Below are 27,618 nucleotides of genomic sequence, written 5' to 3' on the forward strand. Positions count from 1 at the left end.
TGCTACGGATTAAGGTTCATTTTACGACTGTTTTTGAAGCCTGAAATAATTATTGAGGAGTGCTGTTGATGATAATTATTGTTCGTGTATCGATAGTTCGGGCGTAGTGTGTAAGTTGTGAACTCGAAAATTACATGTTCCCTCGGAATTTGTTATCTATGATGTATCATTTGTGGTGAAGACACTACAGTCAATAAATAAATATTATACATACATACAGAACCGACAAATACATACCTGCATTTACAAAATTATTTTCAATAGAGCCATAGTTCGAAAATATAAATTAATTGAAATTATTCCGAGTACTAGAGCCTTTTGGTAGTTTTTTGCAGTCTATAACTTATCTACACATACATATTTAATTTGTATTTTAATTAAGACTTTATTTTGTAACTGTTTGTTATTCCGTAATAAAATAAAAAAAAAATTTTTCTGACTTCTACATAATACATATTTTTATTTAAATATACCACATGTTAGTTTTGTTTCAAGGTTTAACAAAAGTAGGTACACACTCATCAAAAATATGAAATTTTTATCAAGTTTATGGCGCGCACAGTTTACGACTCTCATTGGTTGTGGTTGTATCTACCTTCTCGCTTTACGAGTGTTTAATAAACCTCTTTTTTGGGGAGAAGATAATGCTTTTTATGAACAATACGGGAGCGCCATCTGTACGGCTAATTAATGGCTGACGGTATCCCAATCTGATAACATTTCAGGGATTCGGGAGTGAATTAATAGTATAGATAATATTTATTTAACGCTGACATGTTGAAATCACAATGAAGCTAAAATGTAGGATATATTTTTTAATTACTTAGTATAGCTTTTTAATTGTACCTAATTTAAATTAGTAGTTTTATTTTAGTTTCGATTTGTAGTGTGTGTCTGTAAACGTACGTAAGTATATAAATAATACTTAGCAGAGAATACCTATAGGACATTGGTATTAACTGCTATTTCATCTTTTGCAAAAAAATATTTGAATACAAATCCTGTACAGTTCAAGCAAAATCAAAATTCAAAGTTAATTTTCCGGACGCCCGAAGTTATTAGGGCGTGTTATTAAGAACTTTCTTAATTTGAACAAGGGCTGCGATCGACCGACTCTCACCTGCCAACTGTTACGGATTATGGCGGCCAAGTTTTTACTACTTTTTAAAAGCAACCTCTTATATTTTATAGCCGACACGCTAAAGGAACATCCGTGCTCAAAGATGGCTTTGTTTATATTAGGAAGGTATGACAGACAAAGTGCATAAATTTTGCTAAGCGATAAAAGTACCCAAAGTTGTAAATTAAAAATACGGATATATGGTCAAAACATAGGTATATAGACTGAGTTAGCCCCAAAGTAAGTTCGGAATTTGTGTTAACTCAACTATATACAAATACACACGATATATAACTAGGTGCCTATATTTTTTAACATAATTACGTATAAATCGAATGAAGAGATATGACTGACCCGCATAGTAAATAATTTAAATAGGTAAAGACAAATTTCTGTGGAAAATGTTATCTATTATTATGTATAGGTTTTAAAATGGCAACAAAGAGAAGCTCGAAAATTTTAGTTGTTGCTTTAAATGTTGATTCGTATCTAAATACCCATTCGCTTATTGATGCAGTTATGTACACCTACAAATCTGCATACTTTTTAACCGTGTTTTGACTACAACAGTACCTATTTCGATCTGAACATTTTGACAGTGGACATTTCGCGTAGGGCAAGCGGTCTTGTAGTTGACAGGTCTCAATTACGGCCGGGCCGGCACTGCCTGGACGTTAATTAAATTCTCGGACGAAAGAGCTAGTGGACAAACTTTTGTTATTTAGATTTATTATTCTATTTTTAAAGGAAAAATCGAATAAAAAATATTTGTGTGTTCCCGATTACTGTCGTAGTTGTGACGTCTCAAAGTTAAATTTTTATTCGCAAAATTTTTAATATTTGGCTATGATTTTATAATCAGCCGCCTGCCTGACGTCAAGCATCTTTGGGAATGCTATTGTTATCTAACAGCTGTTAAGGCGTTCCTTAGTCGCCTGGTATGAGATCCACCGGAGTATAATGGTAGACCTATTCTAGAGCAACACGCCTTAAATGTTATATGTAGGTATTTCCTTTTTATTTAGGTACTCGAAAACGATAGTAACACGAATAATTTTCTTGTTATCTTTTCAAAGTAGATGTAATGTTTATGTTATGTAATTATATATTTTATATTATGTAAGATGGAAGAAGTAAAATGTTCTTAAATTATTTTACATTTTCTGATGGAAATTTGCCAAGTATCTTCTTTTTGAGAACAGAGTATAGGTACTTACATACTTACAGAACATTTTTACACCTCAGGCTCTAAACAACAATAGAGAGTTATTTATTTGTTAAAATATTATGTAAGCAGTCTTTATTATTTCAAGCTAAAATAAATACTTAGCATCTTCTCCCACTTGGGTGAGTTGAATTCTAACCAAATGTAGGTATATTATATTTAATCGTAATTTATGACAAATTATATGTGGTCCATCCGTCAAAGTGTGTTAAATTTATAATGGAACCTTACCAACCCCATATCTTTCTGTTCACCCCGCACAACATCTTAAGGGTGATTATTTTAAAACGTTATTCCTGCTACCTATTTATTACCTCTTATCTTAGAACGCATAAATTGAGAGCGAATCTTTTGATGGTAAAAGGAAAATATTGAGTTTGTTTTACTATTAAATTAAATATTTAGTGATACAGTTAGAAATAGGTAAATTTATTCATAACATAAAATAAATACATTTACAGAAAACGAACAATACCATAATTTTATACAGATAGGTAGGTACATTAAATACCTATGTTACAAAGGGGCCCTACGACGCTGATTAACAGTGATACCAATTCAAATGGCATTATCATAAGACTACCGTGATAAATACGAGCGTGCACACTGGAAGACCTAAGACTTACCACAAAACATGCAAACATATAATCGTGTACGTATTATATAAAAAATAGAGAACGTGTGGACGCTGGTTATGTGCTATGTTTTTAAGTTTCCTGATACATTGATGCATGATTGCACACGGAATGCATTGATCGTGGCCAGACCGCTGGTCAAAACTACTACCTTAAGTCATAGTATAAGTACGAATAAGTACAGTTTAGATTATATTTAATGTTACACCACAAAATAGTTCAAACAAGAATAGTAAGAAATGTTCATAAAAATAGTGTTAAATTGTTTCGATGAGCCGACGCGACAGTAACTGTGCACTGTCGACTAATAACATTCGTAGCATATTAGGTAAAAATTGGCTCGGGCCGCAAAACTGTTTGGTTGCATTGAACCGAACAGATATCTTCAGTATTTTCTGTAAAGCAATTTTTCTCTAAATATTTTTCCACATTTTCCTTACTAATAAAACGAGTTGATTAGCAATGAAAAATCTCACTTATCCCCACAAAACGTAAGACAAAAACATTGCCACCCAATTTTTGTTAGCGTCCCACTGATTCCCTCCGTTCTATTACAAAACAAAACTTGTTTACGTCTTTCTCAGTTCCTAAAGTTACTTGAAATTATCCAGTCACTTGACTCATAACTGCATAGCACTCAATTCAAATTAGGCAGTCTGCAATAAAGGATAATGAGATTTTTTTTACGTCGTTGTTTTTATTCGACCGGGTTTTCCTCTCCACGCTTATTAGTTGGGGCGAATTTATTATGATTTCTTTTATTATACCCACTTATTTTTTTGATTTCATAGTGCGTTTGTTTGTTTATTTGTAAATACCTACGTTTCTTTATTTCTTCTGTTTCTTCGATATTTGATGGCATGCTTTAAAAATATGCAATTTATTGTTCCAGAAATTTAAAAGTTTGAACTATAAAACTTTTAGATTGAGTTTAAAAATATCCTAATCATGACTTCCTAACTGATATTATAAATGCGACGTATAGTGAATTTTTTTTTGTTCACTAAAACGTCAATAGTTATAAATAGGATTTTAAAAATTTAAAGCCAGATGGCTTTAAGGCCAACAAAATCATTAAGGTAATAAATAGGTGACCAGAAAGCTGATAAATATCTCGCTCAGAGAATAAGCATTGCCATTTCAACGTGGTAATTCTGTCAGCCTCCTAGGCTTTAAATACAAACACAACAAAATATTTAAAACCATGCCAGTCCCTGCAGTTCGTTACCTTGAGGTAGTATATAAGTCTTACCCTTTTTTAAAACGAGTTATTTTTAATTAATTGTAGTTTAATGTATGGATATTATAAATGTGGAATTAATTTTCTATTAAACTTAATCACAGTTAATTGCTCTTGAAAGTAATACAAGAATATCTAAGTATTTTTGTAACTCTAAAATCTAATTTCCATAATAAGTCTTACTCGGGAATATATTTGTACATTTCAGCCGGGCCCCTGTTAACGCGCTGTTGACTTGGCCCCGGGACTAAAATAAACGTATCTAATTAGCTTCCGAAATGAAGCCACTTTAAAAATAGGCATCTGTGTTTACCACGAAAAGGCTGGATAAAGATATACCCAGTTGAATGTAAATAAAATGTGCGTACAATCGCATGTTAAGTTACCACACCAGGACCTCTATTTCGCGGTAATAAGGTTTAATTTGCAATGTATGGGTAGGTACTCTGGTCTGTACAACGTGGAGATTTTTATTTTCATGGCTACTTTAACATGTCAACATGAAATTTCTTGGCCGTAAGGTATGACATTTTTATTTAATTGCGATGTTTTCTCTATGAATTCATAATAATCTGAATCTTTTAACAAGCAAGACCAGTGTGCTTGGTAAATTGTCTATATAATATATTATTTTTGAAACACATATTTCACAGTATAGTTAGCTATTGACAAAATTAGTACTTAACTGACTGTGTAAACCTAACTAAACTGGTTAGTTCGTCGCATATCAACCTACCCTAATTAATTGCAAATTCGCCTCTGTTATAACGGCGCAAAGATCCACGCAGGAGAACTTGAAATACGGTTGGTTGCACTACTTTTTTTAAAACAATTTTGTAATAGATGCTGAAATGTTTTCTAAATTTATACTTTCGTTATACTGGATTGTAAAAAAAATTACAAAATGTATTCCAAAATGTTTTCTATGTAACATCTTTATTGTTTACAGAATTAGCTGGTCATGTTCTGTATCATATACGATCGTATCCACTTAAATAACTAATAACAATGTCCTTACGAATATCCGTTCCCGCAACACAGACGGGCTAGACGTTGATCTAATAAAGTAATCAGTGCCGGTCTAAGCATTACAAGTGCTTTGGGCGATATTACTACACCGCGCCCCATGACCTGTTATTATGTTAAGCTGCGGCAGCTGTATTGTGCGACTTCTTCTTTTCGAGTTGTTATGACTATTATATATTGTGTAGTGGCCTCATATTATCACTTTACACACACTCTCTCTCTCATTATTTCGTGTTAAGTTACATTGGGAGATGTGACGCCCCAATACCCCATAGTCGCAGAAATTGTGGCTAGAAAATCCCCCCTCCTCAAGGTTTTCTTTATATCACCCATTTGAGGACTTCCAGTTTGCGTGATTTAAAATAATAAAAAAAAACTTATTCGTAAACTAAAAATAACTTTTTATAAGTCTATCAAATTTTAGGCGCAAAAGGCGCCTAAAATTTTTTAATTTTCGTGCGACCAAAAAAAGCTCATTAAAAAATAATAATAAGTGTCATCGATCGGACTACCTATCTAAAGTTCTAGGTCGGTGTTTTTTATACCAATAAGCAAACAAGCGGCCACCGCTACATATAAGACGCTTGCAACATCGGATTTGTCACACGCCCATATTTGCGTAACTGAGGCGCACATTTTTGTTCAACGCCCAGGGCGGTTGACAAACCGCGTCCACCCCTAACGCCGCTACTGAGTAATAAACAATAACAAAGCAAAGCACTCAATCAAGAAATAATGAGCGGGAAGATTAGATAAAACATTCGAAGTAAATTCTTCGGGAATATCCAATAAATCTCCGAGTGGCAATTACCGGGATATGATTGTTGCCAAGACGGGAATCGAACCTGGGCCAGACAATGGCCCTTTGGGGAAATATGCGACAATCGGGGTCCGAAGGGTTAGTCAATGAATTTCAGATTTGTAGTGGAAATGGCATGTTAGGTCGATGGCATCAAGTATAGTCTGATGTTTATATACGATATGTTAAAAGTCTTTATATGTAACTAACGGCCCGTCTCGGTAAAAATATAATAAATTATACACATAAACCCACCTCGGGAATCAAGCTATCTAGTGGTGATAATCGCATGAAAATCCATGCAGTAATTTTACAGTTTATTCCGAACAGACAGGTGTGGCAGAGGACCTTGTTTTACACGTCTGTAAATAGTAATAAATGTGTAGAAAATGCGGGAAATTGACGTGAAGTAGTCAACATATTTCTTAAATACAAATTAGGCCGACTTATAGGCAGATTAGATATTCATAAAAACTGTTTTTTTTTAAGGTTAGTGGTTCCTTTACTTAGTTGTGGTCTTATAACCGCATCAAAAATGACCCTTCTGACCTTTATAAACAAAGTTGTCTGAATCTAATACTCTTGAAGATATTCGTTTGTGGTATTGTGGTTTCTGCAGAAATAAATTAGGGTTTATTCGTTTATGAGTGTTGTTTGAAAATAGAAGTTCTCATATATTTACGAATATTGGAGTGAAATCTTGGAAAAAAACTACTTTGTTTTACTAGGTTTGCCTGCGGCTTCGTCCGCGTGAATTTCCCAGCGAAAGTGGACCAAAGATGATTTTGATACAAATTTGGGGGTAGATTTTATAATAAAAAGTAGGTCTAAGGTGGTCTATAACTATATGCATAGCAAATTTCATCAAAATCGGTCTAGCGGTTTAGTCGTGAAAGCTGAACAGACTGATAGACTTTCGCATTTATAATTAAATTATAAGTATTAGTATGGAAGTATGGATTTCTATAGAAATAAATGAGTACATTTGTAGGTACTTAGTTTTCTATTTGTAAGTTTTATCAAAAAATATTTTTGTATCAACCTATCCTCAAAATGAAGCGTTTAAAAAACAATTTATTCACAGGTACACTTATATACAATTTTCTCTCATTTTCGTATATATTAAAATGAGGCGGAACAAAACACAAACTCGGTACGACAGACAACTTTAATTTACAAACACCACGGTGTTCATTCTTATACGAAACAAAACCAACCTCCACCTTCATTGTAGTCAAATTGTAAATTTTGTTACACGCAGTCGCAATTTCATAAAACATGTCAATCATATTTCAAGAAACAATTTATTCCTGTCTTAACAAAAGGTAACAACTTTGTAATTGGTGTCGACCCGTGTCACCACAATAGCTTGATATACGAGCTGCAGAAAAGCCTACACTTGAAGGAAATATAATGTGACAAAAATAAGTATAACACGTATTACATTTTATACAATAATTACCTTGGATACAATAAGAAACAGAAGACTGTGACTGTTCTACATGTTGAAGGGCGCCAAAGTTGTGAATGAATGAATAATTATTCAAAAGACTAACACAATCACAAGTCCTAACTAATATTATAAATGTGAAAGTAAGTTTATTTGTTTGTTTGAAGTACGGAAAAGGACATAGGGTACCTTTCATCCCGTAAAAGTAACTGTTCCCGTCGGAAATTTACCGGGCGAAGCCACGGGCAAAATCTAGTACATAATAATACAAAATACAGTGGAGGAAAAGCAATATCGATAAATATATATATAGTGATATGTAGGAACTCATCTCAACAAATGTTATTCACCCCCTGAGAGGTACGCAACACTGGTCTTCCAATGGGACCATTCGAGTTAGACGCACGGACACTCGCAACCAATTAAAAAAATGGCTTATCATTAATTGGGTATTCATAGTGCTATCTATACAATGGAAAGTATATTAACTACAAAGGTATATAACTATAACTACGATACTCAGTCACTTGTTCAGTGACTTCCTACTAATATTTTAAATGCGAAAAAATTTGGGAGTATGTGTGTGTTTGTTACTCTTGTATGCAAAATCTATTGGATAATCTATTTGATATAACAATTTGTGTTATGAAATTTAGTATACGTGTTTGGTACGTGTGTGTGTGACCTGGAAGTTATTCCAGGTTATATTCTACACGTAACTGTTAACATAGGGTACTTTTTATTTTAAGGCGTTTTGATCCAAAATTCCTTTGGGTTTCCATTCAGCTAGTACCTATACATCTATCTATTCATCATCATTCATCTGAGCGTGTTCACACTTGATGTCATTATGACCTGGTAGAAGGTAAATCAATAAGAAAAAATATTTTCTTTGTTTCGACTGATTACAAAATTAATAATCGTGAAACAAAAATGTTAACGATAAAATATCTTAGAATTGCTCTCCAGCAAACAAGATCTGAGAGATCTTTCTCGGAACCACTTGGAAATTTATTGAAAATGTTTTCTGAATTCCTTTTCAATATTCCTGAGACAACTCAGGGACCCTTAGTGATTCCAGGTAGTTCTTAATTACTTCAGTAGAAAAGATTTATTTCTAACATTACCAGCACTTTAAATTAACATCAGATCGGTTAACATCAGACAGGGAGAAGTGGAGGAGACTGACAAGCTCTACCGACCCCACATAAAGTGGGATAAGGGTAGGCTGATGATGATTACCAGCACATTTAAAAGCCAAAAAAGTCATAACAAAAAAACTGCCGAGAAGAATTTTATAACTTTTTTTGAGAGAGAAGATATTTATCCTTATGTTAAATGCGATAAATAAAATACATAATATGCTTCTAGATGAAATTGTAACAGTAATTTCTGAACCATTTCAATGAATAACTTAAGAAAACATTTTAGAATTATAAATTATTTCAGAAATGGCAACAAATTTAAATCGCTGTCAACGTCAAGCTTGTGTAAACATTAAGTATGGTGTAATTAACTTTTGCTACCGTCTGCAGCAAGCCGAGCACTGTTCACCTCATATTAAGAGGAAATCCTTTTAAATGCATAAATTATTTAGCCAACGGCGGATTAGCGGGGGCCTTATTCACACTGTGGAACTCAGTCTGTGTTTTTAATTTTTAAAACTTCTAGTTACTATAATGCTTTGTAGTTAGCACTTTATCAATCTAGTTATAGGTTTTTAGCTTTACTGATATTATTGGTATAGCAATAGTGATATAAATTTAGTTGACCATGACAGATGAAAGGTCATTGATCAGCTACAAAAATTTCGCAGGTAGAAATAGCCAATAAGTAGCAAATAGTTAGATAGATTTAAAACAAATTGCCAGCAGCGTTAGATATAAAAATAACGATGTAATTTACAAAAAGAAAAAACTTTTTAATGATATTACATTACCTATTAACAAGATATAGTTATATTAAGCGCCTTTCTATGATGCTCTGGGAGCGAAATAAAACTAAACATTATCATAACGAGTATTATTACAACTTATAAATAAACATTCGGTGTGACAGCCGCCCAGATCGCACGAGAAGTGGATCGACCCTCGTCTTACTGCACTCATAATCCTCTTAATAGATTCCGACGGACCGGGCTGACATCCTAGATTATATCCTGGCGATATCACTCTGTGTGCTTTGCATATGCTGAGATTAACTTCAGTCAGCGATAATATTGCTTGTCTAATATTACATACTTTGAATATATAATAGACTTTATTATGGACACACGCTAAATCTTGCTACAAAGGTGTCTGCATGGGTACCTCACACCCATCTATTTCTGACGTCAAACAGCAGCTTGCATTGTTGTTGAAAAAAACTATACATCGCTCTAGCCATATAATGACTTTTAACTTGAATTTTAATTATTAACATAACAATTACTAATTTAAATTGTTACTTGTTCCCTAATTCTATAAATAAATAAACAAAATTGCATTACAACTACATACGCGAAACTCATGTATATGCACTTTGGCGGACAACCCATTACGGGATTAGGTACCTTAATTCTTCAGCCGGAGTCAAATGGGTTTTATTTTAGCGTCAACCCTCGTGGTGCATAATGGATTAACATTTTGAAGAATATATTTTAAAGGGTAATTATTTAATAGGCCCGTGAAAGGGTAAAGATTGTCATTTGTCCAAAAATAAAATCCGGGAAAAGGGAAACCGTGTTAAGATCCGAAATTAATTATTAAAATGTTTAACAGTGCACATGTATTATTAAAACGGGTTGAAAATTAATTTATATTTACTTACTAAAAAACTTTATACAGGCAGGTATGACAATATGATATTATTTTTAAAAGTTAACTAGCCAATTCTTTGGAAAGAATGCTTAGTATTTGTAGTACCTACTTACATCCTAAAAAATAATAGTGCAAGAAAATGTTGATTGCCATACGATTAAATAAGTCTTTTGTAAGAATGTAATGTCAACAAAGAAAGTCGAAAAATCATAGCCGAATCTTGTAACTTTGAAACATGGTAGCTCCATAACTACGAGGTACGACGCGACGCCCTCAAAAAAAATGTGTATTCTGTATTTTGATGTAGCTAGTTAGTCTTTACAGAAAACTTTCGATTGGTTAACTTTTTTGAATTCTATTTAATTGCATTTTCTATCGATAGAGAGCTATTTCAGGTTGAAATCTGTTACTAGGTAATATTTCTCGGAATATAATATTCTTACATTACTATAATATTAATACAGAGATGAAGTAAATACCAAAGATTTAGAATTATAACATTTATTAAAATATTAACATTAGATTTAATAACTAATACAGAAGTAATGATCAAGTATTTACTTATTTCTTATTTAAAAACTTAATTGTTTAAGTTACAAACATTTATACAAAAGATAGACTAATAAAAATAAAACGAAAATAAGAAAAATAAAATAATTATGAAAACAGCTTGTACCCTTGTACATTATAGTGCTACGTGAAGATTCAAATTTTATTATTTAAACTTTGTTGCAATCTCTGGAACTGTTAGTAGGAGATTAAAAAAATATTTTTTTAGCATTTGGAAATACTCACATAAGCAAAGTCGCTATATCAATGTACTGTTCCTATACTAAACTAGCTTTTCCCGCAGTTTCGCCCGCGTTTAATTTTTTGTTGTCAATATTTCGGGTTCTAAGCAACGTATCGCGATTAAACCTATACCACATTTTAAGTTAGACTATTCCCTGTACAGTTGCGAAACATCAAATTCTACCCAGTAATTTTTGGCTTCTATGAGTCCCATAAAAGACCTGTTCTTTAATATCTCCTATATATTTAATTATATTTACAGATGTATAAATTATATAACACAAAAAATATAGTGTATTATTTGTTACTCTCAGCTAGACAACCATTCGTAGAAACGTCAACAGTCTCTTAAGCTAACTTATTTATCTCGTAAAATACTTGTTAATACCCACCCCGAGGACAGAAGTGGACCCACTCCCGGATCAGTCGGCCGACTTCACGAGCGATTGTCCATTTTAACAAGATCCGTGCTACCTTATTTATTCACATCCATTTCGTTTACATTTCGCTAATCCCGGGGGAGGGAAGCGAGGTTCAGTTGGACTGGACGCGCGATCTGTCACTCGACTTGTTGACTGAAACTTGGAATAGGGGAGTGGGGAAGTTTCGAATCATCTAAGGACAAAACTTGTTTTCACTACTTACAGAATTAAATCACTCTGTTGGATGTTTGTTTTAAGTGGACTTTTTGTTAGTGTGTTTATTTTGGACAGATAGTAAGTTAATTTAGCTTAATTAAAAAGTGTATTAATATGTTATATAGATATATTTTATAACATAGAGTTTATTTAACCTTTTTAATGGATTAATGCAATTATTATTACCTTAAAAATAATATTAAGTAGGTACTTATAATGCATATTGTCTAGCAAATGGCAACGGAATAAAAAGTAAATCGTTAAACAAAATATAACATCTGTAACGCTCAGCGCCAGTAGTGACCACTAGTCCTTAGATATAAATGTCATTACGCCACTAGTAGGTAATAACCATCTATTCTCCTCACGCACGCTTATTGAATTGTAAACTAATCTAAAAGTAGAGCGCGAACACAGAGTACATGTATACACTGGCCTACCGCCGACTAACAACGAAGTTATTAAAGTACCCGCAAACTTTTAATTCCAAGTTGGGCTCCGATAACAATGCAGCAAAGTTAAACCGTTAGCGGGCGGGGGCCGCCAATCTTCATCACGTTGCAGTGCTAGCGCGCACTTCTTTGTAAGAACACCTCGCAAAACTTTGTGGAAGTAAACTCTCGGCCGAGCGCCGCAGTCGCCCGCCCGCCGTCCGCTCCGCTCCACGCTCCTGCGGCCGCGCCCGCGTCCGCTCCGCCACACCTCCCCCCGCCACGACACCGATCCGCCTCTAGCAAACAAACGGACAAGTTTTAATGTTTTGCTCACAAAGTGTATGATTAAACGCGGAGAGAGTCGGCCGTAAGTTATTGATTTTCCACCGAACCCCTGTCGACTAAGCGGCCCGCGCTCCGACAACGCACCTAACGCGATGTTATCACTTCGCAACTCGCGATAAACCCTCTAAAAAGTACTTTCCTACTATCCGATACAATTTAAATTACTTTTGGTCACACCTGACAAAGTTTTAGTTCGTTCGAGTGAGTGTTAGTAAGTTTTTTCGGTGAGTTATTATGAGAAAAGTTAGTGGAGTGCGCAAGGCGGCCGCCGGCGAGCCTCGCGCACCCTGCAACTTCACGCCGCTCAACGTTCCGAAGTTAACGCAAAGTTCCGCCATTTTGGAACATGCTCACAACCCACTTGTTTTATAAAGAAACTTTTTATTAATTCCTGTGGGCCGCGGAGTGTCAGTAAGATGTTTTGAGGTTATTCTGAAAGACGGAAGACGTTTTTGTGACTCGGAGGTGTTGTTATTGTGTTACTGTGGCCGTTCTGAGCTCGGATACTGGTGTTTCTGTGGATTTCAGCTGTTGTTTTGAAGTGAAACTCGACTGACGTTTGTCGGATGATGCTCTTGTAAATTGTGTTTACTTGGATACTTCCGAGGAGACGCGGCGATCACTTCCTGACCTTGCCTATGGCCCGGACACCTGAATAAGTGACAGGTAACCGCTCAAACTTACTATTATTAGTTTATTTCACCGTTGAAAAGTTGCTATTGAAAAGTTTGAGTAAGAAAGTATCCGAGTTACTTTTTGTGACGTAAGTGTAAATATGTTGAGTTGATAACAAGAACGAGATAGTTTGTGAGGCGTCAGGAACGAGCGCGAGTGCCATAACAATTACATGACTAATATTTGTATAAAAATACAAATTGTATTTTTAAAATTTCTATAAAAATAATTAACTCGATGATTACTTTATGTAAAAATAATTGAGACATTATTTCAAACAACACCTAAGAATGTATATTTAATTATAACATCTACTTATTTATTAATATATACAAAACTATAAAATATGGGCATCTTTTTCAAGTTCATAGAATGAACGTAATTAGATAAAGTTAGGAGATAGCCTTGTTTTGGTGTGTTCGGAAATCAATATTTCTACAAATATCCGTCACAAACGTAAAATATTTATTTTTACGAACTCGCCGAACTCATAAAGCATGCCGGAGCCCGCCACACTTGGCTTAACTAATTAAATCGTGTCGATCCAAACTCTAAAGTCGGAATTGAGTTCATTAAAACTTATGGACATAGTTACGAAATACATTATTCCAAGGAACCGTCCATAATGGCCGCAAGTTATTTCAGGCCGAGAACAAAGGGCTTGACTATATTATTATTACATTTTAAGTAAGAAAATTGTAGGATAATAGTTTTACCTAAGTAAATAGAATTTACGAGTCATAACAAATATAAAAATTTATCAAATATGACTACTGAAGATATTTCATCCGGACTAGCTCATAAATAATATAAAAAGCCTACGATATTGGATCGTTTTATTGAGGACGACATTACAAAGTCATTTCAGCAACCGGTCCCGTCTCACTCCATTGTAGAAGGAAAATCTTTCTACAGTCACGGCCCTCGATGGGATAACGCAGAATCAACTCACTAAACAAAGGTCCCACCAACAATTCGACCTTTATACAATAATTAACCTAATCCCCAACAACTCAGAGCGCAGTTTAGCGCAACACCGAAGAAAGCTATGAAACTTTGTTAAATAACTTTTCAGATAACTTGAAGTTGGCGTATTTGCGGAAAGTTGGAAGCGGAATTCCACCGCAGGCTAATTTAATCTGTACTCGTTTGTAATAAATGTTGTTTTCGCGTAATGCCAATTGGTGAGTTAGTTTGTTCGAGTGAGATGAAAGTTGTGGACTTCGCGAAGCAAAACGCGAACTTTTGTAGAACATTTCAGTGTAGTTAGTACAATGTTATAATGGAAATAAGCACTTCAAAATGGCGTCGTCTGCAGCTGTGTTATGATCGTATTGATTCCGATGTTATTCTTGATCGATCTCAATTATCCCTTACTTGATACTACTACGTATTATTTAGCTCAATCACAAATAAATTTAAGAATTTCTGTCGCAAATATTTCCCGGTAACTGATATTCGTTTTGTTAAACCTTTCTTTGATTAAATAATATTAGAATTTATTTTTATATATCATAAATTTACCCTGCATTATTGAACTCTATGCAATGGTAATAGGGGCGAATTCTCAAAAAAAAGTTAAGTTTACCTGCTGTTGAGTTACACATTTATAATCATACTTGGAAAGTGCTTATAAATAAAGTCAAAGGTGTTTTGTCTGTACATTATTCAACCTTATTTTAATATTTTCCTACACAAATACTTGGCTTGAAGCTCGATCCTTTGTTCTGTATTAATTGAATAACATCTAGTTATTGTAGCGTTATGCCGACGTCGTAAGGTCTATTTTGGAATGTTTTTCTCACACGAAATATCAAGTTACATAATAGATTTTAAAAAACATATATTGTTGATGATTATCTTCGGATGTATTTTTAATCCAAATTACTTACCAATATGATTTATGATGGTATCGTATGATAATATTACCCTTGTAAGTTTTTATGTCAAAAATAGAATAGTTTTAGTTTCACTATCGACGACAGTGATTTATTTATTCATTTTACAGGTAATATCGTGTTTATTATTAACTAGCAGCGCCCCTGGACTTCGCTCCTCTGGGAATTTCTGAATAAAACGTATCATATATGTAATTCCAGGTTATACTCTTCCTTTGTACCAAATTTCATGATGATCCGTCTATTAGATTTTGCTTGGAAGTGTAACAAACAAACACACCTCACAAACTTTCGCATTTATAAATTACTAAGATTTAAATAAAATTGATTTTATGCCAATACGTGTATTGTCTATACTTATATAAAAATCTGTTATCAATTAACTGATATTAATATTTGTTAATAAAATATTTATTATATTACAATTAAAGTGTGAAAGCATGATATTCATATAAAGATGATTTCATTGCGAGTGCTCCTGTTTTAAATAAAGCATTTACTTGCATTTGTGTAGTATCTCTTTTTTTATCCAGTTAATTTTATGGTACTTATGTATTACAGTCCTTATCAAACTTTATTTAAATCTCTCTTCTCTTTTCTGAAAATAATATTTTAAAAGTTGTGTTTGATCAACGTGTTGGCATTTAATCAAATTATTTCCCACACAAACAATATATATAGTAATCCGAAACGAAAATTTGCCCAGAACATGATTTTCACAAATTCAATTATTTTTTCACATCAAAAAGCAAATCGCAAAATCTAAACTTGATCCGTGTAAATACGCCAATAAAATATAAATTTCTCCATGTGAACGTAGCATTAATCGTCTAGAGTCTCGGAGCGGGATCTCCGGTCTAACTTCCCGCACCTGAAATCAATATCAAACTTGACTCAGTAACTCTCGTCAACTTTGCCGCTATTCAAATTACATAGATTTATTTTGTATCAACTTGTTGGAATTATTAACTTTAGAATTTAATTTTTAATAAAATCTAGTGATAAATAGTTTTGAATAATTTTGCCTGAGTCGTTTAATTGTAATTGCCAATTACAATAAAAGTAGCAAAGACCGAGACAAATATGAGAAAATCTACGAAAAACATGTTTAAGTAGATATCATAATTTATTTTGCTACAAGCCAAAGCCAAAAGTACATGAGAAAGCAGCTACGAGTGTCTCGTAGCCGTAGCGAACACTGCTACGATATCTTCGCAGCCGACTCTGAGAGTGCTACGAACATCTTGAATGAACTACGACATACTCGTAGAGCGCTGAGATTGTAGCAAGTTCTCTGCCGTTGTATGATTTTAAATAAAATAAATTTTTCTCACAGTGCTCTTTAAGTGCAGGAAATTGTATTTTTTTTTCTTTACTAGAAGATTTATAAATTTACGCACGGGCATTAATAATCGTAACCAATAATTGGTTAATACGATTACGATTATACATACAATATTAAAATTATTTTTTTCTTCCAAGAACAATCAGGAATCACAAAATTATATATTATGAAAATGTTAAATTAACAAGCCTTTATATTCAAATTCGGCACGTATTCAGCTATTCATTGTTGGATTCTGAACTGTAATAAACTAACCGTTCTGAAAACATTATAACCGCCAAAAAATATATCACAAGAATTTGAGTCTTACCTTGCTAAACATAAAGTAGCATTTTGCTTGTTTATATAAGATTATTCTAATTCATATCTTCCGTTTTCAATGACTTCTTTTTATTTTCATTGGACAATAAATGAGTCTTCGCATTTTGCTGACCGACTTAATACCGCAGAAATTCAATTAGGGTTAGATATTTTTCCAAACCTCAACTAATTTAGGTACTCAGGTATTTTTATTTCAGTTCTCTATTATTTCTATTTTTTAATCTAAAGTAATCTAAAAAATGAAATCGTATAACGAATACATTGAATTCTAAAATTACGGATATTCAAACGTACATCGGTAATTTTTTTTGATCTTGATTTTACATAGGTACAATAATATTTCATTCTTTCGAAACTCGCTCTCTCACTTTGTCGTGTTCTTCCATCAGGGGCTGTGGCGCTGCGACGCCCCGGGGCTAATGTAAAAGTAAATTATTAAACTGTAATATTATTAAGTTAAAAATTAGTATGAAACATCTATTATAAGGATGTAAACATGCTTCCTTCTACTTTATAGGTATCGATTCACGAATAAGAAACACTGCAATATCGAATAATGGGAGGTCAAAGCAATAAATATAGATATTAACCGATAAACTTCGGGAGTTCGATAACGCGATTTGATTAAGGTGCCTTGTCATTTTGTTCGAATGATTTACCCAGTTTGTATTAAGTTTATATATTAAAATATTATTGTTATTATTATTAGTAAGTATATAGTTTACTTAAGATATCTATGGCTCACTTCTTATTCGAATAACCTCTAATGATTGCATATCAAATTGTTCGCAATAAGTTACCAAGCGTGTATTAAGTTTATAGTTAAATTATTCTTTATAATTTGTTCACACGGGCTTCGAACAAAATCCGATGAGTCGAGAATTTTTATACTACTAATAACGTACCTAAATTAAAATTTGTTTAAGGCATGTTTATGATATGCACACAACATTTCGACATTATTTATAATGTTTGGAATAAAATGATTGTATTTACTCGGAGACTAAGGAATACATAGTCGAGTCAGGAGGGTTGATGTGAGTCAAGCGGTCGATAGTAAAATTACAATATTAAAAATGTTACAGTTATTTCTTACGGGTTTCGCGGAGTCACAAACGCTAATGCAACCGAGAAAATGCAAAGGTTAGAAAAATAAACGTTATTAGGATGATAAGTAAGGGTTGCACCGTTAACGTGCGCAGAAAAACGTAAAATACGCCATTTTTCGCCAAAAAGGCAATTTGGGAAAAGTCAGCGGCGCGCGCTCAAATTTGACGGTGCAACTCACCCTAAGATTACATACAGTTTAACATTGAACCGGATTTCTAAATCTGCAATACAAACATACGAGTATACACAAGAAGGACCGCAAACAGCTTTGCTCATTTCAGCTATTGTCCTAAATGTAAACGCCATACAATTCCTTGCTAAAGTAAACTTGTGACGAGATTTGTATTTTGCTGTACGTACATTGCTGCATACCTTTCAGTGTGAACATAATGTATATGGTCAGAAAGAGCAATGTATGTGTTTTTTTGCCAATTTGTCGATAAATTCTGAATCGTTGGTACGACTACATAATAATTCCGTTTATCTTTATCCGTGAAAAACTACTTCGTCTTATCTGCAGCTATATCATTTGAATACGGTATTGTACCCATATTTATATGGGTTTTTTCCGTAGTAATAACTTAGTAGGTACTTATACTCTAAGTATGTAACTTAAAACTTAGCAAAAAAAATATGTCAGTTACTTGGGTGGCGTAGCGATCACCACGCCCGGGCCCGCCCACTATCTGTAAGTCCAGGGTTCGATTCCGAGCGCGCGGGCAAGTATAACTATAACTTTATTAAAAAATCAACAATAATAACAAAATAATTATATCGAAATACCATTGAACGTAATAAAGTATCTAAAATTGTACGAATCCTATTGTATGCCATTAAAATTTAATTTGCCTCTGCTTCAGCCGCTCGCCGATTTTGCCCGGCCAAGTTATAATTAGTCTTCACTGAAAAGTAAATCTTAATTCAACTCAATAAAGTTTATTTTCAATCGTGAATTTATATAAAATCGACATTATATCGAAGACTACTTTGTTATTGTATTTGATGAATATAAATTAAGGTAAACGTTCCTACGAGCGCCTTACAATCATTTTTAAATTCTAAGTATACGAATATAAGGCTTGTTTTTGAAAAGTTGCGTCGCAAACTAAGATCATTAGAGTGGTTGGGCGATCAATTTTTCAGTTGGCTCAAATTATTCGCTTATCTAGTCTTGGGAATTGGTACTTGTAATTTACTTATTCATAAGGTAATTTGGTAATTTTGGAGTATTGAAATCACATGTATTGAAACACGTTATATAAAAACTTACCTGTGTATTTTTCATACAAACTTTTAACTCCATTTGAAACAACTAGAGGGTTGATTTGAGTTTTAAAAAATGTGTCACTTTCAAAATCGATCCAGTAGTTTAGCTCTAAAATTATAACAATCAAACAGAGAGACTGATAAACGGACCCTGGGCTCCAACAGTCTATGACTGATGGAACCGGGAAACCGCTTAGATGAGAGAGAGAAAGACAGATTTTTATTATAGCAACTATTGATATAGGGACAAGATTGAAATTCCGTTTTTGGGCCCTACTTTGATTTAGTCAAAAGGGCAGTTCCTCCTTGTCAAATTTGACAGTATCAAAAGTGATGTGGTTTGTTCCAGAATGTCACGCAAGTCCCGGCAGGGGTACAGCATCCGCCACCTGCTCCAGTTGCCGAATGCCCCCCGCAGTCCCCCCGCCTCCACCTCCAATCCCCCCACGCCCAGTGTCAAGGTCAGTGCACTTTCAAATTATGTTTAGATAAGAGATCCGTATATGTAAATGTTCTCAGAAATAATAAAAGTATTTAAACTATATTTAAAGCCTATCCCTTTTATTCATAAAAAAAGTTAAAATATACTTTAAGATAAATATGTTAGTGTGATAGTGACAAAACAATTTTTGCTTTTTTTTTTAACTTTTAATATGAAAAAGAGGGCTATATTTCTAAAACTTACCAAATATGCGAAATAAGTATAAAATGTTAAATAAAAATCATTTTCAATATCGTTTATATAATAGTGCTTTTATTAACCGCAATGAAAAACCAGCAACCAAAGTTTGGCAAACTGTTCGGCGACAGTGTGGAGCTGGCAAAAAATAACTTGAGTTGAGTTGACACTTAACTTTTTGGTGAACTTAAGTTGACAATCGACGGCATAAAAACAAGTTTTATGCATGTTTTATGTAATAAATTTTTCTGTCATCACAATATCCATAAGAGTCATACAACCATTCTATACTCGACATGTCATTTATTTACGTCGCTTGTGGCGCCACCATGACAGTTCTAGCTTTAAATAAAACAATTTATTTTTATACATCAAAGTTTACTAAATCAGAACAAAATCAAAGTATTGTATCATCTTAAATTTATTCTTATTTAGACTTGTAACTTATGAATGAATTTAAAAATATTCTAAAAGAAAATCTAAATATAACAGAACTAATAAGTTTCAACTCACAAAGTAAACCTTTTTATTGTTCCTAGAAATGAACCTTGGCGAAATCTGTAAGCATGAGAAACCTCTCCGAGGGTGAATGCTTTTGCAGAGCGCTTGCATTTCTCGTAGTTCTTAGACCCTCTCCGAGATGGCGCTGTAACGAAATGTAATGTTTTATTAAACTATAGTACTTGTAAGCGAACATTTTAACATTGAAACGTTAGTAATTTTAACTATAAACCTTGTTTGAAGTTTTGAAATGAAAACAAAATTTGATGAATTTAAATAATTAGACTAAATAAGTATTAAGATATCAACAATATCTGTTAGTAAAATTAACTAGGATTAGGAGCTACTTCAAAGTGGTGTTTGAGCTGTTCAAAGTGGTGTTTAAGAAGTTAGTTTAAAAATGAGTTTACATAAATTGAGAATAAAGCTGTATTCAAAATAATAATCTTAAATTATTACAGATATAAGAACATTGCAATTATATCTGTGTCAAATATAAAGTCTCAATATGTTTTTACAATATCAATGTATGGATGTAATATTGTCAAATGAATGGGTCACTGTCTGAAAATAGACATGATTTTATTTTATTTATTTTAATTTCGAAATGCTTTTTTTTCTTAGTTATTTATGCCAAAGGCCTCCTAATTTCTCTAATACTTTGAGATCTATTAATTTTTTCTTACCAAATTTATTATGACATTAACATGAACTAAACTGTAGAACTAAAGATACGGCTGTCACTTGAAGAAAAAAAAATCTTCTGTGGCGCACGGTTGTTATAAATTTACGTCCCAGTACCCGAAACAAGAATAAAAAATAATCGATCGAGGAACCGCGGTTCTTGTTGAGGAAATCGTCATTACTGTGAAAAATATTTCAGTGAAAAAAAAATTGTTAGATAAAATTATTACTTGATTTATTTGTGTTCTATGCAAAATGGTTGTGCATTTTTTTTCTTTCTTTAAAAAATATACATACATACATTGTCATTTCAATCAAGATCTTCAAAACATGCGCCGGTACATTCCTAAAAGTAAACGTATTTAGTTCTCGTTAGTTAGCGTCGTGCCCTCGGGATTCTTGACCAACTATCCAAGGGGAGGTATTTGTTTACAAAGCGAATCAAATATTTATTTATTGGCCGATCGCTTTGATCGCGATGACCTCTGCAAACGTACGGATGTCATTGTTAAGGGGTGCCGAATGAATAGTGTAGATAAGACGAATGAATTTTTATTTATTCATACTAGCAACGGCCTGGCTTCGCACGAGGTCTATGAACCTTTGGGAGTAAACTGTCTAAATAATATAGACGAGAGTTTAAAAACAAAGCCAGAGGGCGACCGTTGCGTATATTTGAAGATCTAAGCATAAATTGGCATAGGTAGAAGGAAGCGACTTTGTTTTATACTGTTTTGTGATAGTAATTTTCAATATATTTTGTTCGTTACTTCAACGAAGTATGATTAAAACGCATTCCCAGTATCTGATTTGTCTTGACGGAAACTACCCTAAGTCTTTCCATTGTTTACTCGTATAGCTATGAAAAAAGAAGTCTTATCCACATCAGCTGACGTAAAGGGTTTCTTTCACGGGCCGTCAGCATTCGCAAGCTGACCCCTGTCCCGTGTTGTCCTGTAAGAATTAATGTCTTTTTGAGCATCCGTCCAGGCTCCATATTGATGCTCGTTCCGACATTCTCAGATTTATTGTGTTAGTTCGAAGGGTTGTTTTTGGTTATTTGCTACAAGCCTTTGTAATGTGCTTTTTTAGACTTTACTTTTAATTTTTTTATACATACATAGTTAAAAGTTTTTATTTCATTTATGTTTATATATTTTATATTATATTTTTTCTGACGTGATTTTTACGACAGCCTATTGCGTCTGGCAAGTAATAGTATAGACACTGGTGAACTTCAACTGTCACTTAGTTGTGCAGGTTTCCTCACGATATTATCCTTCACTGGAAGCAAGTGGTGGTCTATGTAAACATGAGTCAGATTGTTATATAACTCATGTGGCACGAGTAGGATTCGAATTAAGATCTTTCGATCGTAGGCTTAACCATAACATCAAAAATCTTTGTTCCCGTTTTCAAATTATAGCCGCAGTGATTTAGTTTATTGTGTAAACCACTCAACACTATATTTATTTTCCCAAAAATGGTTGGGAAAATCTAGCAGCTACAAGCAGGGGGGCATTTTTGTGCCATAAATTTCCCGTTAATCCGGTAAGTGTTAAGTGATTAAGCACTCGGCGGGCGGTCGGCCGGTCTTTACACGCCGATTTGTTAAGCAGTTATAAATACTCCAATATAATAATGTTGGGAAAATCTTTTGTGGAAATTCTTATCGATAATATCCGGAAAATGTATATTTTTTATCGTAATTAAATATATATACATATATAAATATTTATATTTGTTTAAAAACATATTTTATTATAGCCTAGATAGAGACAAAACAAGAAATCTCGCAACAAAACAAAAAGCTTTTAGGTGACTAGTGTTGGGAAAATCTTTTGTGGAAATTCTTATCGATAATATCCGGAAAATGTATATTTTTTATCGTTATTAAATATATATACATATATAAATATTTATATTTGTTTAAAACATATTTTATTATAGCCTAGACTAAACAAGAAATCTCGTAACAAAACAAAAAGCTTTTAGGTGACTTGAATAAAATCTGACATCAATATTTGCAATTATACGCTCATCAATAAGAAGAAGAACAAAACAAACTAACTTTTACTGAACTGTTATAGCAGTCGTGTTCGGAGCATTTTAAGTTTTCAATCTATAATTATAAAAGAGAAACTGACAGTAATTTAATTTAAACTAGGCAATAAAAATAATCAATTTTATGCTCGATATTATTAAATTCTCCTTCATGCAATAAAGTATCGATAGAGTCACAACCCTGGCCGGAACAAATACGTTGGCAGCGGTGACGGCGATATATTTCCCGGTCTACCTCTCTGCTTGGCCCTCGATAAATCTACCTTACAGCGGCTGATTGAAATCTAATGTTTAATTGTTAGTTATATTCTTATTTGTATTCCATAAAATCGCCTATTACAATAACTATCTTTCTCATTTGAGCTCTCATCGCCTCAAAGCCCTGGATATAAAATAGTGGATACTATTGCCGATCGAACTTATCTTAGTAATCAAAGATCGATTATTTTAGTAATCAAAGAAATAATATAGAAACTAATAGTGTATGCAGCGTGAAGTTTTCCCTTTTAAAAAATCACGGATACTCGACGAAAAACAAAAGAAGTTTAATTTTTAACGGCAAAGAGTCTGTTCGTGTTCCTCTCCACGTTTATTTCACAGTACAAAATGCTTACAATCTCGTAGATCAGAGTGCACAATAAAAGTGAGGAATGGCCAATATCTGCCAAGAGTGGCGTGAGAAGCACGCGTTACGACCGTTTACGTGGAAGTGGTCGCGCGGGAGCCATACGAGATCTCCAAGTGAGACAGTAACTCACTACGCGAATCGCGTGCCCAATAGCGTAAGTGATTGTTTGAACAATGGCTGCTACTACCGTTTTGTTCTTGGATAGCTTTGTTACACGTTCAGTGATTGTAATGGCGTGTTCTTGGTACGAATTTAAACGACGATTCAATTAATTTCCGAAGGAGAGGCTTATAGGTTAATTTTTTAAGCAAACGGGGAATGTTTAGACGAGATAATCAAAACGTGTATTAATGAATGAATTAATTGAAAAAGTACATTACTTTCATATGTACTGCCTGTCTCTTTCTTATATTTGTGTACATAAACTATTTACGACTTGCTTGACATTTTTACAGGATTTTTTTTATTTACATCATGATTAAATTGCCAGTAAGTCTTTATATTTTAATATTATAAGATCATCTACTGTCATAAGCACAATAGAATTGTAGACCACGGGGTCTAATTTTATATGTACTTTAAGTTAATAAAAAATATTTTTCTACAAATGAAAAACCACGTCCGTTTGACTTCTAGGATCTGAATGTTTATGTCACCCTAATTTTACAAACATTTAATTAATGATTCAAAAAATTCTACACTTGTAGATTGAACCCGTGCTTAGGTTGATCCTTGGAGTATAGATATTTACAAGCAGACTCGATGTTGCAAGTTACCACACTTTGTCTGAAGACGTGACCCTCAGCCGCAGAATACCATCCTAACGAGTTTTTGAGAGCTCCCACCGACGCCATCTTAAAGGGATTTGCACTTTCTAAGTAAATTGTTGCGACATCGAAATAGCGGGCTAAAATGTCTTTTCTATTTAAATCACGGACTAAACATGTTTTGATAGACCATATTAAGATTTCTTATATTATATTTAGATAAATAGGCTGTATTACTTATATTTTGAAGTAAAAAGTATCCTAAATATTCATCAACACACTAATTCCTTAGTGTGTCACAAAAAGAAAGTGAAAATATTTTCTTCAAGAATCTCTGAAAGGATCTTCCGTTTTACATTATTTATTGTTCATGCTTCTCCAATCTTCAAATTAACTTATATTCCCTGTCATAAAAGCTAAATTCATCGTACATACACAATCCCCTAATCATCACACACAACACATCCATTATTAGCAAGTCAGCTTTCGATCCTCTTCAATCTTGTGATGATCCCATCATTAAGTATTCATCTGGCGACATTAGTGCGGCCGATATTAAAACCACCTGTAAATCTCATACTCTGTACTTGTTGAAGCTCCACACGTATTCTGGGGGGTTGCAGGGCAGGAGGGGGAGTCCCTTCCGCCCTTGTGACTTTTGTCTCGAATCTCAGCGCACGTCTTGGACATCGGGGACACGTCTTACGGAATTAATAATAAGCCAAGAAGCTGCCTGCGGTCTTGCCGCAATGTGCCGAAATTTCTACCCTCATTTAGGCTCCTCTGCACTCACGACGCGCTCCAAACTTTCGCGCGCTCTGTCATTGTTTATTGGTACTGCGAACATCTTGCTCCTCGTAGAGCCTTAATGGCTGAATTAAGGTGATAACGGTTGTTATTTCAAATGCAACACGCTGTTGTTTTCATTTAATGTTTCAATCCCTACGGCGTTTCTGTGATTGTAGTTTTTGGTTCACTCGATAATAAAACCCTGATTTATTTTTGTGCTGCAAACCTTTGCTTAATAAGTGAAAAAAAAATTATAGAAATGAGTACTCTATTTTAAAATATAGATATCACTTTTGACTTTAAGGTTGTATAATTTCATAGTCAAAAGTGGTGCAAATGCAACCGTTTTCTCTAAAATTCTCAGTCTAAAATAAGTGTCAACTTGTACTACGTTATATCACTGTTTGAGTCCATCAAGGTATTTGCGTTGAGCTATCATCGCAATAGTTTTTATTAACGTTTTCTGTCACTTGTCACTTATCATATTGTATAACCCGTTCTCGACAATATCTTACAAGTTGACAAGTATGAAGGGATGATTCTCTCCCCGTCATCGCTGCCCCGGGCTGAGACATTTTGTTACATTGTCACAAGATAGTTTGTATCTCTCAGACTGTAGGATACTCTCAACTGATAATAGTTTGAGAAACTCAGTTGATAATAACTTGTATTATAAGCCTTTGAACGCAGCATTGCCATTCATAAAGTTTTTTTCAATGAGAGGAACACATTTCTTCACCTTAAAACATTATAGCATAAAAAAATAAAGGGACTAACAAATTGAATTTATATTTTTGAGAAGCAACTTTGTATTTTTATAAATGTATTTTTATAAAACAAATTGGTAAGCATTTTACCTAAGAGCGGGACATGTTATAAAATTATATAATAAATTATAGCCATTTAAATGGATTCCGTTAATGGTCCAGCAGATTTGTAACGTTAGAACGATTTTTAACTTTGTTTGAATGTTTTCTCTCAGGTTTCTGTTAATTATGTTGACAAAAGCAAATATTTTTGAAACTTGTATCACAAATTTTGGCAGAGACTATATACACGAACAAAATAAAAAAGGACCAAGTTAATAAATCATGTGAGTTCAAAGATTGAAGACATTTTCCCCCAAAGACGCCCCTATTTAATCCGTTCTCAATATTCACTTAACATTCAAGTAACATCTCATACGACAGAGAATTTTCCTGAACACGAAAGGTAAGCCATTTATCTAAAACGTGTGTGGAGGGACAAAAACATTGTGGATTCCCTTTGGGGCCCGAGAGCTGCTGTATTTAATAAAAGTCCCGATCAATTGTTAGCCATTTTGTTGGTATGCATTAAATATATTTAATGGAATCACTTATAATGAGTTGTATATATAGGTTGTACTGGTTTTTTTACGACCTGGGCTTGGCTGACGAAGGAACCGATGGAATAAACACAGATGAGTTAAAATTAGTTTTGATAAATTTTACCATCGCACGATTCGCATTGTTCTGATTTTTAGCGTTTCTTTATAAATAAGACGTCAATCAGTAAGTATTCATACATTTGAAAACTGTAGTTTGTTGATAAGTAATAACTTAAAATATATATAACCTCCTTTCGACACATATCATAGTGAAATAGTAAAGTAAGACATCAATACATAGTGACTTTAAAACACCAAATAAGTTACAAAGGGAAAAATCATTAAATTCTTAATAATTTCAAGCAAGTTTCACGCAATAATTTTCATAAAATCTGAACTTTATTTCAATTACGTTCGATGCATGCGTGCGGCCCCTAGGAAATGAAATAACACTTAACGTGATTTATGCTCAAATATATTATAATATGAATAAGACATTGTTTTCTTGACTAAATTAAGGTTTTGTAAGACGTGCGCTCGGATTAAATTAAAATGTTTGATGTATGGCCTTATTTGAATTGCATTAAGATTCTGTGAGGCTTGGCTTATAATAACATAAACTGTTGGTTTGTGAGTGAAAATTTTGATAGCGCTTTATTCTATTTGTAAACTTCTATAAGTAATACACTAATAAGTATTTTAAATATTTTATTTAACCGAAAAGTATGTGTGATCACTGTGAAAAAATTTGTACATGTCATTTTTTAATTCAGACTTCAATGGGATACAGTTGATATTACATTTAATCGTCATAAACATAAGCTACAGCCAACTGGTGCATGACAAATTTTGTCCTAGCAGCACCAGATCTCACAAAAACACCGTCAAGTTGGGCGTGCACCGACCCACCGGAATTTATGCCGGGCTCCCAACAAGAAAACAAAAGTGGAAACGAGCCAAAGGTACATTATCTCGAACAAAGTACAGCAATTAGGTACACGTTCCACATCTGACTCTAATAATTTAAATATGATAAAACAA

The 27,618-nt window shown here is 33.6% G+C and overlaps 1 protein-coding gene across 7 annotated transcripts in view; it reads left to right on the forward strand.

The window, feature by feature from the left end:
• LOC128683548 (uncharacterized protein) overlaps positions 1-27,618 on the forward strand; it is a 227,020-nt gene that overhangs the window by 1,430 nt on the left and 197,972 nt on the right. For 6 of the 7 annotated variants that reach the window (XM_053769274.1, XM_053769277.1, XM_053769276.1 and 3 more), the window contains exons 1-2: positions 12,772-13,168; positions 19,467-19,578. In XM_053769274.1, the coding sequence (XP_053625249.1) occupies positions 19,468-19,578 (111 nt within the window). In that variant the 5' untranslated portion in view covers positions 12,772-13,168; position 19,467. Of the gene's footprint in view, positions 1-12,771; positions 13,169-19,466; positions 19,579-27,618 lie in introns of those variants that run through there. The other variant, XM_053769275.2, reaches the window with a different exon arrangement.

This window comes from Plodia interpunctella, chromosome 3, assembly GCF_027563975.2.
Source record: "Plodia interpunctella isolate USDA-ARS_2022_Savannah chromosome 3, ilPloInte3.2, whole genome shotgun sequence".
Lineage (NCBI taxonomy): Eukaryota > Metazoa > Arthropoda > Insecta > Lepidoptera > Pyralidae > Plodia > Plodia interpunctella.